Source organism: Pan paniscus, chromosome 21 (genome assembly GCF_029289425.2).
Source record: "Pan paniscus chromosome 21, NHGRI_mPanPan1-v2.0_pri, whole genome shotgun sequence".
Classification (NCBI taxonomy): Eukaryota; Metazoa; Chordata; class Mammalia; order Primates; family Hominidae; genus Pan; species Pan paniscus.
In genome coordinates, this window is record NC_073270.2 from 47,243,449 (window position 1) to 47,257,150 (window position 13,702).

The 13,702-nt window shown below is 40.4% G+C and overlaps 1 protein-coding gene across 4 annotated transcripts in view; it reads right to left on the bottom strand.

The window, feature by feature from the left end:
* The window catches only part of CHD6 (chromodomain helicase DNA binding protein 6), a 210,144-nt gene that overhangs the window by 99,238 nt on the left and 97,204 nt on the right, over positions 1-13,702 (bottom strand). For all 4 annotated transcript variants that reach the window (XM_034947296.3, XM_034947297.3, XM_055104987.2 and 1 more), the window contains 2 exons: positions 12,018-12,165; positions 10,064-10,213 (listed from right to left, as the gene is read on the bottom strand). In XM_034947296.3, coding sequence (XP_034803187.1) covers positions 10,064-10,213; positions 12,018-12,165 — 298 coding nt within the window. The remainder of the gene's footprint in view (positions 1-10,063; positions 10,214-12,017; positions 12,166-13,702) is intronic.

A 13,702-nucleotide genomic window follows, 5' to 3' on the forward strand; every position in this document is an offset into this window, starting at 1 on the left:
GTGTATTATTAAACCTCATGTAAATGGAATCATACAGTATGTAGTTCATTCATTTTTAACACTGTGAAGTATTTTGTAATATAAAAAAACTATCCACTCTACTGTTGAGGAATATTTGGTTTGCTTCCAATTTTTGTATTACACAAGAAATCCATATAAATTATGTCTTTTGGTGGAAAAATATGCTCATTTATCTTGGATATATAACTAGGAGAAGAAATACTGGGTTATGGGGTAGGTAGATGTCTAATTTTAATAAATATTGTCAATAAATAAATAAATAATATTGTCAAAAATTTTCTCAGTGATTGTAAAAATTTTGACACCTACCAGCAAGGTATGGGAGTTCTGGGTGACTTGATAATGTCAGTCTTTAGCATGTTAGCCTTTCTGGTGGATGTGTAGTATTGTCTCTTTAATTCACATTTTCCTGATAACAGAGGATGCTGTGCCCCTTTTCATATGCTTACTGGACATTTGGATATCCTCTTTTGTGAACCTCCTAACTAAACCTACATTTATTATTTCTAATGATTTGTTAGTACATTCTGTTCAATTTTCTACATATGCAGTCACATCATCTACAACTAATAAAAAAGTTTTACTACTCCCTTTCTAATCTTTTAACTTTTTATTTATTCTTTCTCTTTATTGTAGTGGCCAGGTCCTACATTGTATTTCTGAGTACAAATTATGACAGTGAAATATTTTTCTTACTCTCAAATTCAGGAGAGAATGCATTCAATATTGTACTACTTAATACAATATTATCCACCACATTTTCTCTTGTGGCTTTTAAATGTTCTCTCAGTCTTTGTTTATATAGTTTAAGATATGCCTAGGTATGGTTTTCTTTTTTGCATTTTTCCTGCTTGAGAGTTATCTGATTTTGAATCTACTGGTTGATATCTTCCATCAGTTTAGGAATTCTTGGTCATTAGTTATATCGTCAAATGCTACTCTGCTCCAATCTCCTCTATCCCTAGCACTCCAATCAGAAATACTTTGAACTTTCGGCTGGGTGCAGTGGCTCACGCCTGTAATCCCAACACTTTAGGAGGCCGAAGTAGGTGGATCAACTGAGGTCAGGAGTTTGAGACCAGCCTGGCCAACACGGTGAAGCCCCATCTCTACTAAAAATACAAAAATTAGCTGGGCATAGTGGCGCCCACCTGTAATCACATCTACTTGGGAGGCTGAGGAAAGAGAATTGCTTGAGCCCAGGAGGCAGAGGTTGCAGTGAGCTGAGATTGCGCCACTGTACTCCAGCTTGGGTGATAGAGTGAGACTCTGTCTCAAAAAAAAAAAGAAAGAAAGAAAGAAAGAAATACAACTTTTAACTGCATCGCACTTGTCTCTCTTTCTTATGCTTTTACCTTTTGCTCTGTTTGATTCATTCTTTTTCCTCTATGTGCTTCAGAAATTTTCCATTGATCTGTCTTCATAGTCACTCCTCTTCTGCTGCATCTAATCTACTTATAAACCTATCCACCTGGTCTTGAATTTTATAAACTGGATTTTTCATTCTACACTGTTATCTGATCTTCTTTATAGATGTAATTCTCTGTTGGAAGTCTTCATTTTAAAATTCATCTTGTCCATCTTTTCCTCTATTTTCTTTTTTCTTTTTTTCTTTTTTTTTTTTTTAGACAGGATCTCACTCTGTCACCCAGGCTGGAAAGTGCAGTGGAACGATCTCACCTCACTAAAAACTCCACTTCCCAGGCTCAAATGATTCTCCAGCCTCAGGCTTGCAAGTAGCTGGGACTACAGGCACAAGCCACCACACCCAGCTAATTTTTGTATTTTTTGTAGAGAAGGGGTTTTGCCATGTTGCCCAGGTTGGCCTCGAAATTCTAAGCTCAAAGTGATACTCCAGCCTTGGCCTCCAAAAGTGCTGGGATTATAGGCACGAGCCACTGTGCTGACCCCCTCTATTTTCTTTAACATTTTAATCACAGTTATTTTAAAGTTCTTTCCTCCTGCCAACTCTAATATCTGGATCACCTGGGGTCTGCTTCTACTATATGATTATTCTCTTAATTTTTAGCCACCTTTTCCAGCCTCTCTGAATGTCTAATTTTTTAAATTTTATGTTGGACACTGTGGATAAACAAATTGCAGCAGCTCCAAACAATATTTTCTACTACAAGTGTTTCCCATTTTCTCTTAGACAACCAGGGCGAGGGGGTGGTCCCTTTGATCCAGTCAGAGACTGAGTTGGGTCAGGACTGAGTTACTGTTTTAAGATTCAATCCACCTCTTATTTTACTGTTTTTGGAACATGAGTATCCAGGGTCACTGACTGAGAGATTGGCAGGTCTTTTTTCTCTTGAGCCCTGAAACATGCTCTATGGAGGTTTTGAGCTTAGTATTTTAGTCTTCTACCCCATGCAGGTTAAAAGTCCGACAAATATCTTAAGCAAGAGTCAGTATTTTGTGGTAGGTCCATTCCTTTAGTGATTTTTTTGTCTCATAAGTACCACGCAACTATGAAATTTCAATCTGCCTTCTGTCTGAACTCCTAGCTTCCTGGGATACCCCAGAATTCAGCACAAGTCTCTTGAGGAAATCCCCTTGCTTTGGGGATTTCTTTAGTTTCCAAACACTCCACGAGCCCTGTATATTCAATCCCCACCAGGGTCAGATGGTTTCTCTTCTATCCAGAACAGTCTCTTTTGTTTGGGCCAAACCTGATCCTCGGCCCACTCCCAGAACTGAGAAATGCCTCCAGAGAAGAAAACAGCCAGCCATCGTCAGCCCACCTACGGATGACTCTTACTGTCTGATATTTTAGTTCATCTAATTCTTGTTGTTTCCACAGCTATTTGATGCCTTTAAAAAGAGCTTTTTGTAATTTATATATATATTTTTTCCAATATTAACTCTTATTACCGGAGCAGTCTAGGGCCTAGTTTTTGGGTTTCTTCTCTTTTCTATCTGTATTCATTCTCTTGGTGATCTCACTCAGTCTCAGGGTTTTAAATACAGGTGTCATCCAGCTCAGAACCTCTCCCCTGGCAATAGCCTCATATACATAATTCCTATATGCCATCTCCACTTGAGTATCTCAGAGGTATTTCGAATTTAAAATATCCACACACTAAACTCCTATCCAATCCCCCTTTCCTACCCCTCCTACCTACAGTCTTCTCCCACCTGAGTTAGAGTAAACTATCCTTTCAGATACTCAAATCAAAAATCTTGGTGTAATCCTTGACTCTTCTCTTTCCTTTCCATACACCATATCTGACTGGCCTAGAAATCTTGTTGGCTCTATCTTCAAAGTATGTCCAAAACCCAGCCTATTTCTCACCATCTCCATTGCTTCTAACCTGGTCTGTACCACCTTCATTTCTCACCCAGATTATTCTCAAGAGTCTCCTAACTTGTCTCCCTGCTTCAGTTCTTGCCCCACTAGTCTATTCTCAACCTAACATTCAGAATGACCCTTTTTATTATGCTCCGCTTACACTGCTTAAAACGCTTCTCTTTTAACTCAAAGTAAAACTAAACATCTTCCAATGTCTACAAATCCTACAGGGTTCCTGCCCACCCTCCCACCTCATCTGTTATGTTTCAGTTATCCTTGTCCATTCTTCATGCATACCACGCATGCCTCTACCTCAGGACTTTGTACAGACTATTCTCTCTGTCTAAGATGTTCTTCTGCCCTGCACAACTCCCTCTCTCCTTTACCTCCTTCAATTATTTGCTCAAATATTATACTTTTAGTGAAGGCAACTCTGACCACCCTATTTAAAACTGCAATCCTCACCCTGAATTCCATATCACCCTTATTCTAATATATTTTTAGAATGGCACTTACTGCTATTGATGTACTAGGTAATTTTCTTATTTAAGGTTTATTAACAGCCTCTCCCTATTTACTTCTACTCTTTGGAAGTTTTGACCTTGGTCCTTTGACCTCCCATGCCGTGTAGGTTCAAAATCTGGCAAACATTGGAGGGAGAGACCAGTTGTGAATTTGTTGCAAGCTCTTCCATGAGGGCAGGAATTTCTGTCCCTTTTGTTCCTTGGTGTTATTTCCAGAAATTAGATAGTCCTTGGCATATAGTAGGTGCTCAATAAATACTTCTGAATAAATAATGTTAGGAGATTTTGCAATAGAATATGGTAATAGAAGTAAAAAGCAAGTACTATGAGAACACAGAAGCCAGAGCACTTGGGTGAATTAGAAGAGGCTCTGGAAATGATATGACATATGAGTTATATCTGTAGGCAAGCAGTAAACTTTCATGACTGCTGACTACTTTCCCCACCTGCTCCTAAGTCTGTATATCTCAGACTAGCAAGCAAGCATCCACACATGTACACACACTTAAAGGAACAAAGTTCTCTTCCTTACTACTAGGCTGCTTCAAATATTTTCTTATTTTTACCTACCATGAAGAATAGATAAAAATGGTTTCTGATGATAGGATTTTGATTACAATTCAGAATATTTAACTAGGACCAAATCTAAAGAAACTTTAATACATGGATGAAGAAAGCACATGGCTTTGAATATTAAAAGAAGTCAGGGTTTAAACACTCTTCATCATAGGAAATTTTCAAGTGAAAATTAAGGAGTTTGAAGTAAAATTTCAATTTTTTTTTTTGACACTGTTAAAAAAGAGAGGGTAAGCACTCATGTTAAAGAATCAATAGTGATCATCCAAATATGGAAAACGGGTCTTTATTTTATCCTAATGAAATGAAAAGGGAGCGGCATTTCCGAAATACACATCAAAGTAGGAAGGGAGCTGGAAAATCAGGATCTTTTTTTTCCTGAACAGAGATTGTGCGTAAGTACGATCATGTGTGTATAAACACTCAGTGTATACAGATACACACAGATATAAACTAAATCTGCTTGCCAGACACACTTCCATAACAACCATCTGTTCTCAACTGCTTGGAATTTCCTTAAATTATCCTTCAAAGAAGACCATTTTAATTCATACTCTTTTTATGTCAGAGATTTATATAATCTTAATATTTTATCCTTAGGGAAAAATTTCAAAAACTTTTAACCCTATTTACCTTCAACCTCAGCCAACTACCTCTTTTACTTCTATTTAGCAAACCATAAGGAGGAAGCCTAACAAGAAACAAATCATGTTTCAAACCACAGTATTTACCAAGTGCCATGGAATATACAAAACCAGTATCGAGCTTGATGCCCAGTTTCAAGGGGATTACACTCATTCAGGGAAGACAAAATAAACATATCTGTCTTAGAAATATCCCAAGGTAAATGCTAATTGGTTAAACAGTAACTACAGTCCAATGAGCGTTCAGAAAGTGAAAACAGCATGGATTTCACAGCATAGGTGAGGTTTTAGTTGGGCCCTAAAGAACAGTGGCTCATAAAAGAGGACAGCAAAGAGAAAGGTAAGATGAAATGAGAGATGAAAGAACAATCATATAGGATGTATGATGCATATTTAGAATGCTAAGTAACCTGCCTTATTAGAGAGAAAACATTACACAAAATGAGGAGTAGTAATCAGAGTAAACAGGTAGTGTGTGGCCACATCTTTAAAAAAAAAAACACAAAACACAGGAGTTTTGATCTAACACGGGAGTTAAAAAGTAACCATCTTGGATTTCGTGAGCAGGAGACTGAGAAATACCAGCAATTCCCCTGGTATTTTGGGAAAGTTATCCTGGTATCCGACTGGGGAGAGCAGAGACTTGTGGCAGGGAAACTACAGAAGTGTGTGCTGCAGTAAACTGTACACTGGGCTCAGCACAGGGGGTGGCAGCAGAAACCAAGAGGAAACAAATACAGGAAACAACCTGAAGACAGACAGTGTGGGAATTGGTGGTTGTACCCAGTGAAGAAATGGGAAGACTCAAGAAATTACCCACCCAGGCTGAGCTGATAGAAGCCTTATGATGAACGGCCCCAACAGACACTTCTGCACCGAGTCTCACATGCTGGCACGAAGCTACGGCAATGCCAAATAGCAGCAAGGAGTCTCAGAAAGGAGCCCTTTCTGAGGGTTTAAGTGAGACAGAGATGAATACCAGTGAGGAAAAAATGCCAGTATAAGGAAATGGAGGAAACAAAAGCCTGGGAGAAAAGAAAAATCTCTTTCCAATACAGAGGCTTAAACAAATCATACCAGTTTATATAATGAGTTTTAAACATATTTATTTACTCACTGAATAAGTTATTGGTAAGTTCAACTAAGTAGGTCTTTATATTAGCTACTAACCAACAGAAACATAAAGTTCTACCTATGCTAAGCAAAAATTACAATAAATTAAAAAGTGATGCCTGTTTTTGCAAAACTCTGCAATCTGATTAGGGGAACAATCAGGAGTGATCATCAAAACAGTATGGCAGAGGCACTGAAAATCAGGACCATCACAGGCTATGAATAAGTGGTGCAATGATCCCAGCTCAATCTAGACTTAGGGAATAATAATTATAATAGTGAAAAACATTACCAAACAGAAGATGGAAAGTGCCACTTCATCTGAATAGTTCCTGGGAGTAAATGTAAATTTTAGTTTATTGAAACTCTCCTACCTGAGAGGCACATAGGACAAAAAAAGATACAAATCCTACACTAACATAACTCATGGTTTAGAAGAAGGAAACAAAAAACTTGGCAGGTGTTCGAAGGACAATGACAGTTAAACATATTAGAGTGCCCTAAGAGCAAAGGGGAGGGGCACTTATCCCCAGCTCGGAGGAGCAAGGAACTTTCGGGAGGAGGAAACAACTGAGCTCAGCCTGCCAGGTATAGAAAAAGGCCTATTAAAGAAGAGTACACTGTACGCAGACACAGAGCACAGCACAGGAGAGCACCACGAGCCAAAGCCTTATTCAAATTCAAGTCCTTCTGTTCCAAAAGGCAAAATCACACAAACCACCCAAACTGCAGGAGGCAAAAACTGAGACAGCCTTGTCAACAGTCTTTACATTGTAAAGGCACTGCAGAATTATAAAAGTTTGTGTTCCAGACACCAAAATCAGTTTGACAAAGAATAAGAAAATAAAGAGTCACATTTAGGATGGAAACTTACTTCCTGCCCCTGAATCCCATGCTTGGGATTGTGGTATGGAGTGCAAAGCAGAGCTGTGATAACATGCCAGTCCTGAGCTAAAGCGAATCCTGTGTAAAGATGTTTTCGCAACTCACCACTTGGTAACCAATGCTGAGGTTGTGATCTGGGGCTGGGACAAGGGCCAGCAGTCACAGAATTGCATTGAGCACACTGAGAAGATACTGCACAGATCTGCAGAGATGGCAGTGGGGCCATTCTGGTGCTGACTCCATCCCCTTCTCTGCCCTGAGCTAAAGCTAGCAGGCAGGCAGGCAGACACCCACCCAGAGGGCCCCGGGAGAAGGATATAGGAAAAAGCCACCTCTTCTTCAATGATTTTTTGTGCCACTGCATGTGCTTGAGATTGCCTGGAATCCTAGATGAGATTCAAGGCTTTCAGGCTTTTCGTTAGCATGGGAAATCTTTGCTCAAACTTCCTCAGGAAGCCCAGTATGTAAAAACAGTTTTAAGTGGAGCTGTTTTGGTTCTGCAGCAACGAGGACTCTACAGAGCACCAATTTTGAAAATCACTCGGTAAGCCGATCTCTCCAGTCCCCTCACTGGTTGTGTAGCCTGCCCCGCATGCTAGGCCAGGCCTTGGCTCGGAGGCCAGCCCCACATGGTCGCTTCTCTGAATGTCAAAGCCAAAACCATGAATCAGGCCTCTCTCTTCCTTAAATTTAGTAAATTTTTTTTGAGATATAATTCAGATTCTAATTTATGTTTCTCCATATATAAACCCTCTGTTTGCTACATCCTTAGAAGAAACAAAAGAGTCTTAAGAAGATACATAACATTTCCTGAATTATTTCTGTTAGTTAGATCAGCTACTGCTGCCCTTCAGGTGCCAGGGGAGAAGTCATAACAACATCTGAAATATGGTTAATGGCTTAGGCCAAATGGCTACTAGGAGAAAATAAAATCCCGTATAGTGTTTTAACTACCAAACCAACCATAACATCCCCAAGGAATGAAAACCCCATTACAAAGCAATACAATTCTATCACCTCATGGCAGTCTTGCAAGTGCTATTTTTAACTATTAATATTTGCTTGAAAAGTATTATAGTGACAATATATCAAATTATTATTCCTACTAAGTGTTATATTCATTAGTTGGGTAATGAATATAACCATGACATGAAATCAACTCTTATATGCTAGTCACTGATTAACTGCTGCTATGTGACTCTGACCTGGATCGTTCTGGGCTTCAGTTTCTTCATTGTTAAAATAGGGACAATAGTCCCTGCTCCCTGCTACTTTCCATGCAAACACAGAGTGAAAGAATAAGCGGAATTATAGGAAAATGCTTTAAGTTGGAGGCAAGGTGGTCGAGGAAGATTAAGTACTATCAGTTTCCATAAGACACACTAGCATCCAGGAGGAATGACAGATATTTGTGCTGCTACCGCTCCATACAGTGTGAATTCTGCCAAGTCAGCAACAGTGACTCCATAACAACAGACAGCCGTGTCCCAGAATGTGCTCTTGGCAATAATGCCCCTCCTACATGCACAGCCTGCTTCTTCTCTTTTCATTTCTTCTCTATAAGCTCCTTGGCACAGACCTCTTTTTTTCAACATTTAACCCTTCTCTCCTTTCTAGTACCTCTGTATTAAGTGCTAATACTATCATCTTCTTCCTTGACACTGCTGCCAATGGAAACGGCTAAAATGCAAATATAGTGGTCCTACTCCTCTGCCTGAGCTCATCAATGCCTCCTATCCCTTGTCCAATCTGCAGGATAAAAACGAAAAACCTTAGGTGATATTCAAGGCCCTTCATACTGTGACTGCTCCTACCTCTCAGTCCTCCTCTCTCACCACCCCTCAAATTATACCCCAGCATCCAGCCAAGATTATCCGTTTGTCATATCACAGCCCGCGGTGCCATTCAGTCTCTGGGGTTTTATAAAGTTCATGTTGGAAATGTTCCTCCTAAGTTCTTGTCTTCTATACATCTGACCACTCCTTTCCTGTCCACTCCTGCTTCTGTGTAGCCTCTGTACCCAGCACATTATTCTAGACTTGCAATACATGCTTGTTGAATTAGAGTTCCAACAGTAATTACTAGTTCATTTGATCTCATCCACTTAACAGCGATTTACTATACAAAAGACTTTTACATTTTTTTTCTTTGACACAGTCTTGCTCTGTCACCCAGGCTGGAGTATAATGACACGATCTTGTCTCACTGCAACCTCTGCTTCCTGGGTTCAAGTGATTCTTGTGCCTCAATCTCCCAAGTAGCTGGGATTACAGGCCTGCACCACCATGCCCAGCTAATTTTTTTTTTTGTAGAGACAGGGTTTTGCCATGTTGCCCATGTTGATCTCGAACTCCTGGCCTCAAGTGATCTGCCTGCCTCGACTCCCAAAAGTGCTGGGATTACAGGTGTGAGCCACCATGCCCGGCCAAGACTTTCACATTTTAATGAGAGATAAGTAAAACAAAATCAGAGATCAGACACATTCAAATGCAATTTGTGTTGTGGTAAGTGCTTTAAGGAAGTACACAAGGGGCTGAAACAGAACATCATTGGGATGAGGGGCAGGAATCTACTTTAGATAAAAGATCAGGAAGAACCTCTCTAAGGAGATAACATTTTAGGCAAAACTGATAAACCAGTCACGTAAAGCATCCCAAGCAGAAGGAACAACAGAGGCAAAGGTCTATGGGTAGAGAAGAACTGTTAGTTCAAGGCATTAAAAGACAGCCAGTCTTTTGGCTGGAGAGTAATGAGACAGGGAAAAATTGTTTATCTAAAAAAATGAAGAATTTGGCAAAACAAGGTGAGAGTGTGATCGTGGAGAGTCCTGCTGAGCACAGTTAAGGAGTCTGAATGTCATTCCCAGTGCAACAGGAAGTCAATCGAAGGCCACAAGCAGCAGTTAAAATGATCTGACTTATGCTTTAGCAAAGGCCAAGAAATAAGTCTGTCATCTAGGTCAAAATGACTGTTCAGCCAAGGTCAGTAACCTCATGCAAAGGCCATACCTCCGCCTGCCACGCCAGTGTAGAGGCTGAGAGTGCAGATGTTCGACCAGCTCCAAGAACAGCAATTGTTTCCCCATCATCATCCACCACTTTGAAGTCCAGGTCCTCATTGTATTTTCTGCGCTTTACTTGCCTTCCCGAGCGTCGTTTCTGTAGGGTAAACACACCCGTCAGAGAAGCTCTCTGAGTCAAAGACAACAGCCTACACAAGAATACCCTCATCTACATTTACTAACATGCCAAGGAGTGCTTTCTTGCCTTACAAAAGAAATCTTTCTTAAATACAACTCTTTTAAGGACTAAATTCAGTCAAAATGGGATCTAGCTGAGTAGGGGACAGAACAAAAGCTCAATCTCCAAATTGCCATGATCCACTAAAAAGAAGGGGTAGTGTCTCATAGTCCAGTAAGATGTGTTCTGTTCATCAACGGTAGTGACTTTCCCCCTTTCAGAATCCACTTCTCCTCCAATAAAACAAGGATGGGAGCTGAACTCTACCATCTTTGGGGTCCCTTCCAGCACTTGCTGGAAGCACACATTTTATGACATGATGACAGTTTTATTGTTTTTGCTTAAATTCACCATCCTTACCACGTACTTCTAAAAATGTAGTTTGAAAACTAATTAGTATCAATTTTTTGGATTTACTTTGAGAATCTCATAACACTTCTTGAAATGCAGGGAGACATCTTAAGTGTGACAAAACAAGGTTCCTAAGTCACCTCGAGTGTGATGATCTAAGGATTCATCTCTAATTAAGAAGCTGTACCTTTTAATAATCAACAACGAAACAGCCCAGTGGCTTTCCACAAACAGAGCAGCATACAGTCCATCTCTACATACTAATCATATCTCAACAGTAGAATCACTTCAGGGAACCATTTATCAGCCAGCTCACTCTCAAGTATTTAAACCTTAAAAAACAAAAGCAAAAGCAAAATCCCACCTCTCTTTTCTTCTAAAAGATACCTCCTGAGCGTCTCTCTTGTGTTCCTATCACTTCTTCACTAAGTTACCTCTATGATGTTTTACTTTATATGAGGGATTCCACATAAAAACCTCTCCCCAACACCACATACAGATCACCATTCTACAAACACCTAATTCCCTGCCAAATCCCATCAACTCAACGTGCTTGGCTCCTCTGCCAATCTAGACACTTAACAGCCACCAGCCCCAGTTTATAGGCAGTGAGGAGTCTGCTCTGACACCAGACACTGCTGCTTATTAATACTATGACATTACTAGCTGTCATTTTCCTACAGGGAAGAGCAGTGAGAAACCCATGAAGGTCCAGATGATCCTGGAAGGTATAGTACGTCAGCCTTATTCTAAATGAGCCTTGCAGCAGCGTGGCTCAGATAAATTGCTAAGAATATCAGAGGAAACAGAGCACTTTCAAATATTAGACTTCATGCTCAAGAGAGGTTCTCAACTCAGAAAATCCCTAACACTGTCACGGGCACACTTTGGTATATTTTTAGGAATCTGGTTTAGATGGGCAACTCCTTGTTTCCATGTTTGGCCAAACCTTCCTTACTTGTTGGCATAATGGATACATTTCTGACTTTCCCCACATCTGGGATTATGAAAATATCCCTGTACGGGCTGGCCTGGCACTCTGAGCACTAAATGCATTACCTGTATGGCAAAAGACGCCTTACCTAGCTTGGCTCACAACTTCATTTTCCACATCAACTCCCTCTGCAGCCTAATATCCTGCTACCTTCCAGGAATGAGGCAAATACCACTAAAAAACTGGGATATCATTAGTATACTGATCGGGCCAGGGAAAAAGACTACAGTCTACCTGCTCACCCACCAAAACGGTAAAAGCCCAGCCCAGGGCTAGGGAGTGTGCTAGAGAAAGGCGTAGAGGAGCAACACGATCAGTGTCAGCCAGATCCCATCCAGCAGCCGTAATCTCCACCAGGCCTCCCGGTCACAGCTGTACCTGGCTGTCTGTAGACTCAGTGGACTCCTCAGGACTCCGCAGAGATGGGTTCGTCAGGCCCTGATCCAGCTCTAAACTCTCCACTGTAGTTTCACTTTTCCTTTTTCCTTTCTTCTTTTTCTCCACTGGGGTTGGTCCTTGCTCCTTGCTACAAGGAGAAATTCAGAATTAAAACTGTTGGGCAGTTTTTAAAACTAAGATTTCTCATGTGATCAACGTCATGAAATCACATCCTGGAATTCTAGGACCAGGGCAAGCTTTAATGGGGAATCTACAAGAGTTTCTTCCAAGAAATAAACAGAAACATGGAAATATCTACATGGATCAATGCAGAATTCACTTTATTACACCCCATCATGACTATTATAGCTACAATTAATATGTAAGAAATAATATGAACATCTCCAAAAACTTCACTTTCAGTTTATACAAATGTCTTCTCTAGGAAGTTCAACTGCTTCACAGATACTAAGAATCATCAAATTACAATCTCCCTTTAAGTTTCTTAGGAAGAGACATCTCCCTAATCCATCACCATCCTCTATTGAGTACATGCTGGACCTGGAGTGAACACTAGGCACTCAAAAATGAAGAGAACACTGCCTCTGCCCTTGACGAGCTTACAATTATGAAAATCCTACAGTTCACCTACAACCACAGCCCAAGGCAGTACATGAATGCTTCCTCAGAGAGGTAGAGATGGGCCAAGACCATCCACCCTGCAAGGCCCTGCTAAGATGGCAACATTTTCTCTAAAAGGCCTTTCCCGGCCTTCCTAGCTGGTAAAATCTCTTTCCTACACTCCCAAAGCACTTCCAACTATACTTTGCTTAAATGACCTTTCACCAGAATTAGTTGTTAACTACAATATCAGGCTCAGAATTCACATAACTACATACAGTGCCTGGATCCTCTACAGTTGCTCAATAAACATTTGCTATCCTGGATAAATGAGTATTTTATGCTTCTTTGATCTCTCTTACCAGACTCGAAGTTCCTAGAGGGCAATATGTGCTTGACTATGTTTTGTATTCCTCAGAGTGAGTAGTCTTATGCTTTATGCATAGTAAGTATTCAATTAATATTTAAGCAAGCCTTAAAACTGCTTTTTAAGCAATGGATAGATGGATGCATTAATGAACGGCTATGATTAACTGTGAATGGGGAGATTTGAGAACATGCATTTGAGCAGAGATACATATATGTGTATATATAAAAACATAATTCTGACAGACAGTAGTAGGAATAACAATAACTAATGATTGCAGCTAATACTTTATATAATAATTACTATATGCAGGCACATTCTTTTACATGAATTATTGCCTTTGCTCTTCACAACAGCCCTGTAAAGCAGATGGTAATTTTTTTTTTTTTTAAGACGGAGTCTCGCGCTGTTGCCCAGGATGGGGTACAGTGGCATGATCTCGGCTCACTGCAACCTCTACCTCCCACGTTTACTTCTCCTGCCTCAGTCTCCCCTGTAGTTGGGATTACAGGTGTCCGTCACCACGCACGGCTAATTGTTTTTGTTTGGTTGCGGTATTTTTAGTAGAGATGGGGTTTCATCATGTTGGCCAGGCTGGTCTAAAACTCCTGACCTCAAATGATCTGCCTGCCTCAGCCTTCCAGAGTGCTGAGATTACAGGTGTGAGCCACCACACCTGGCCAGCAGATGGTATTCT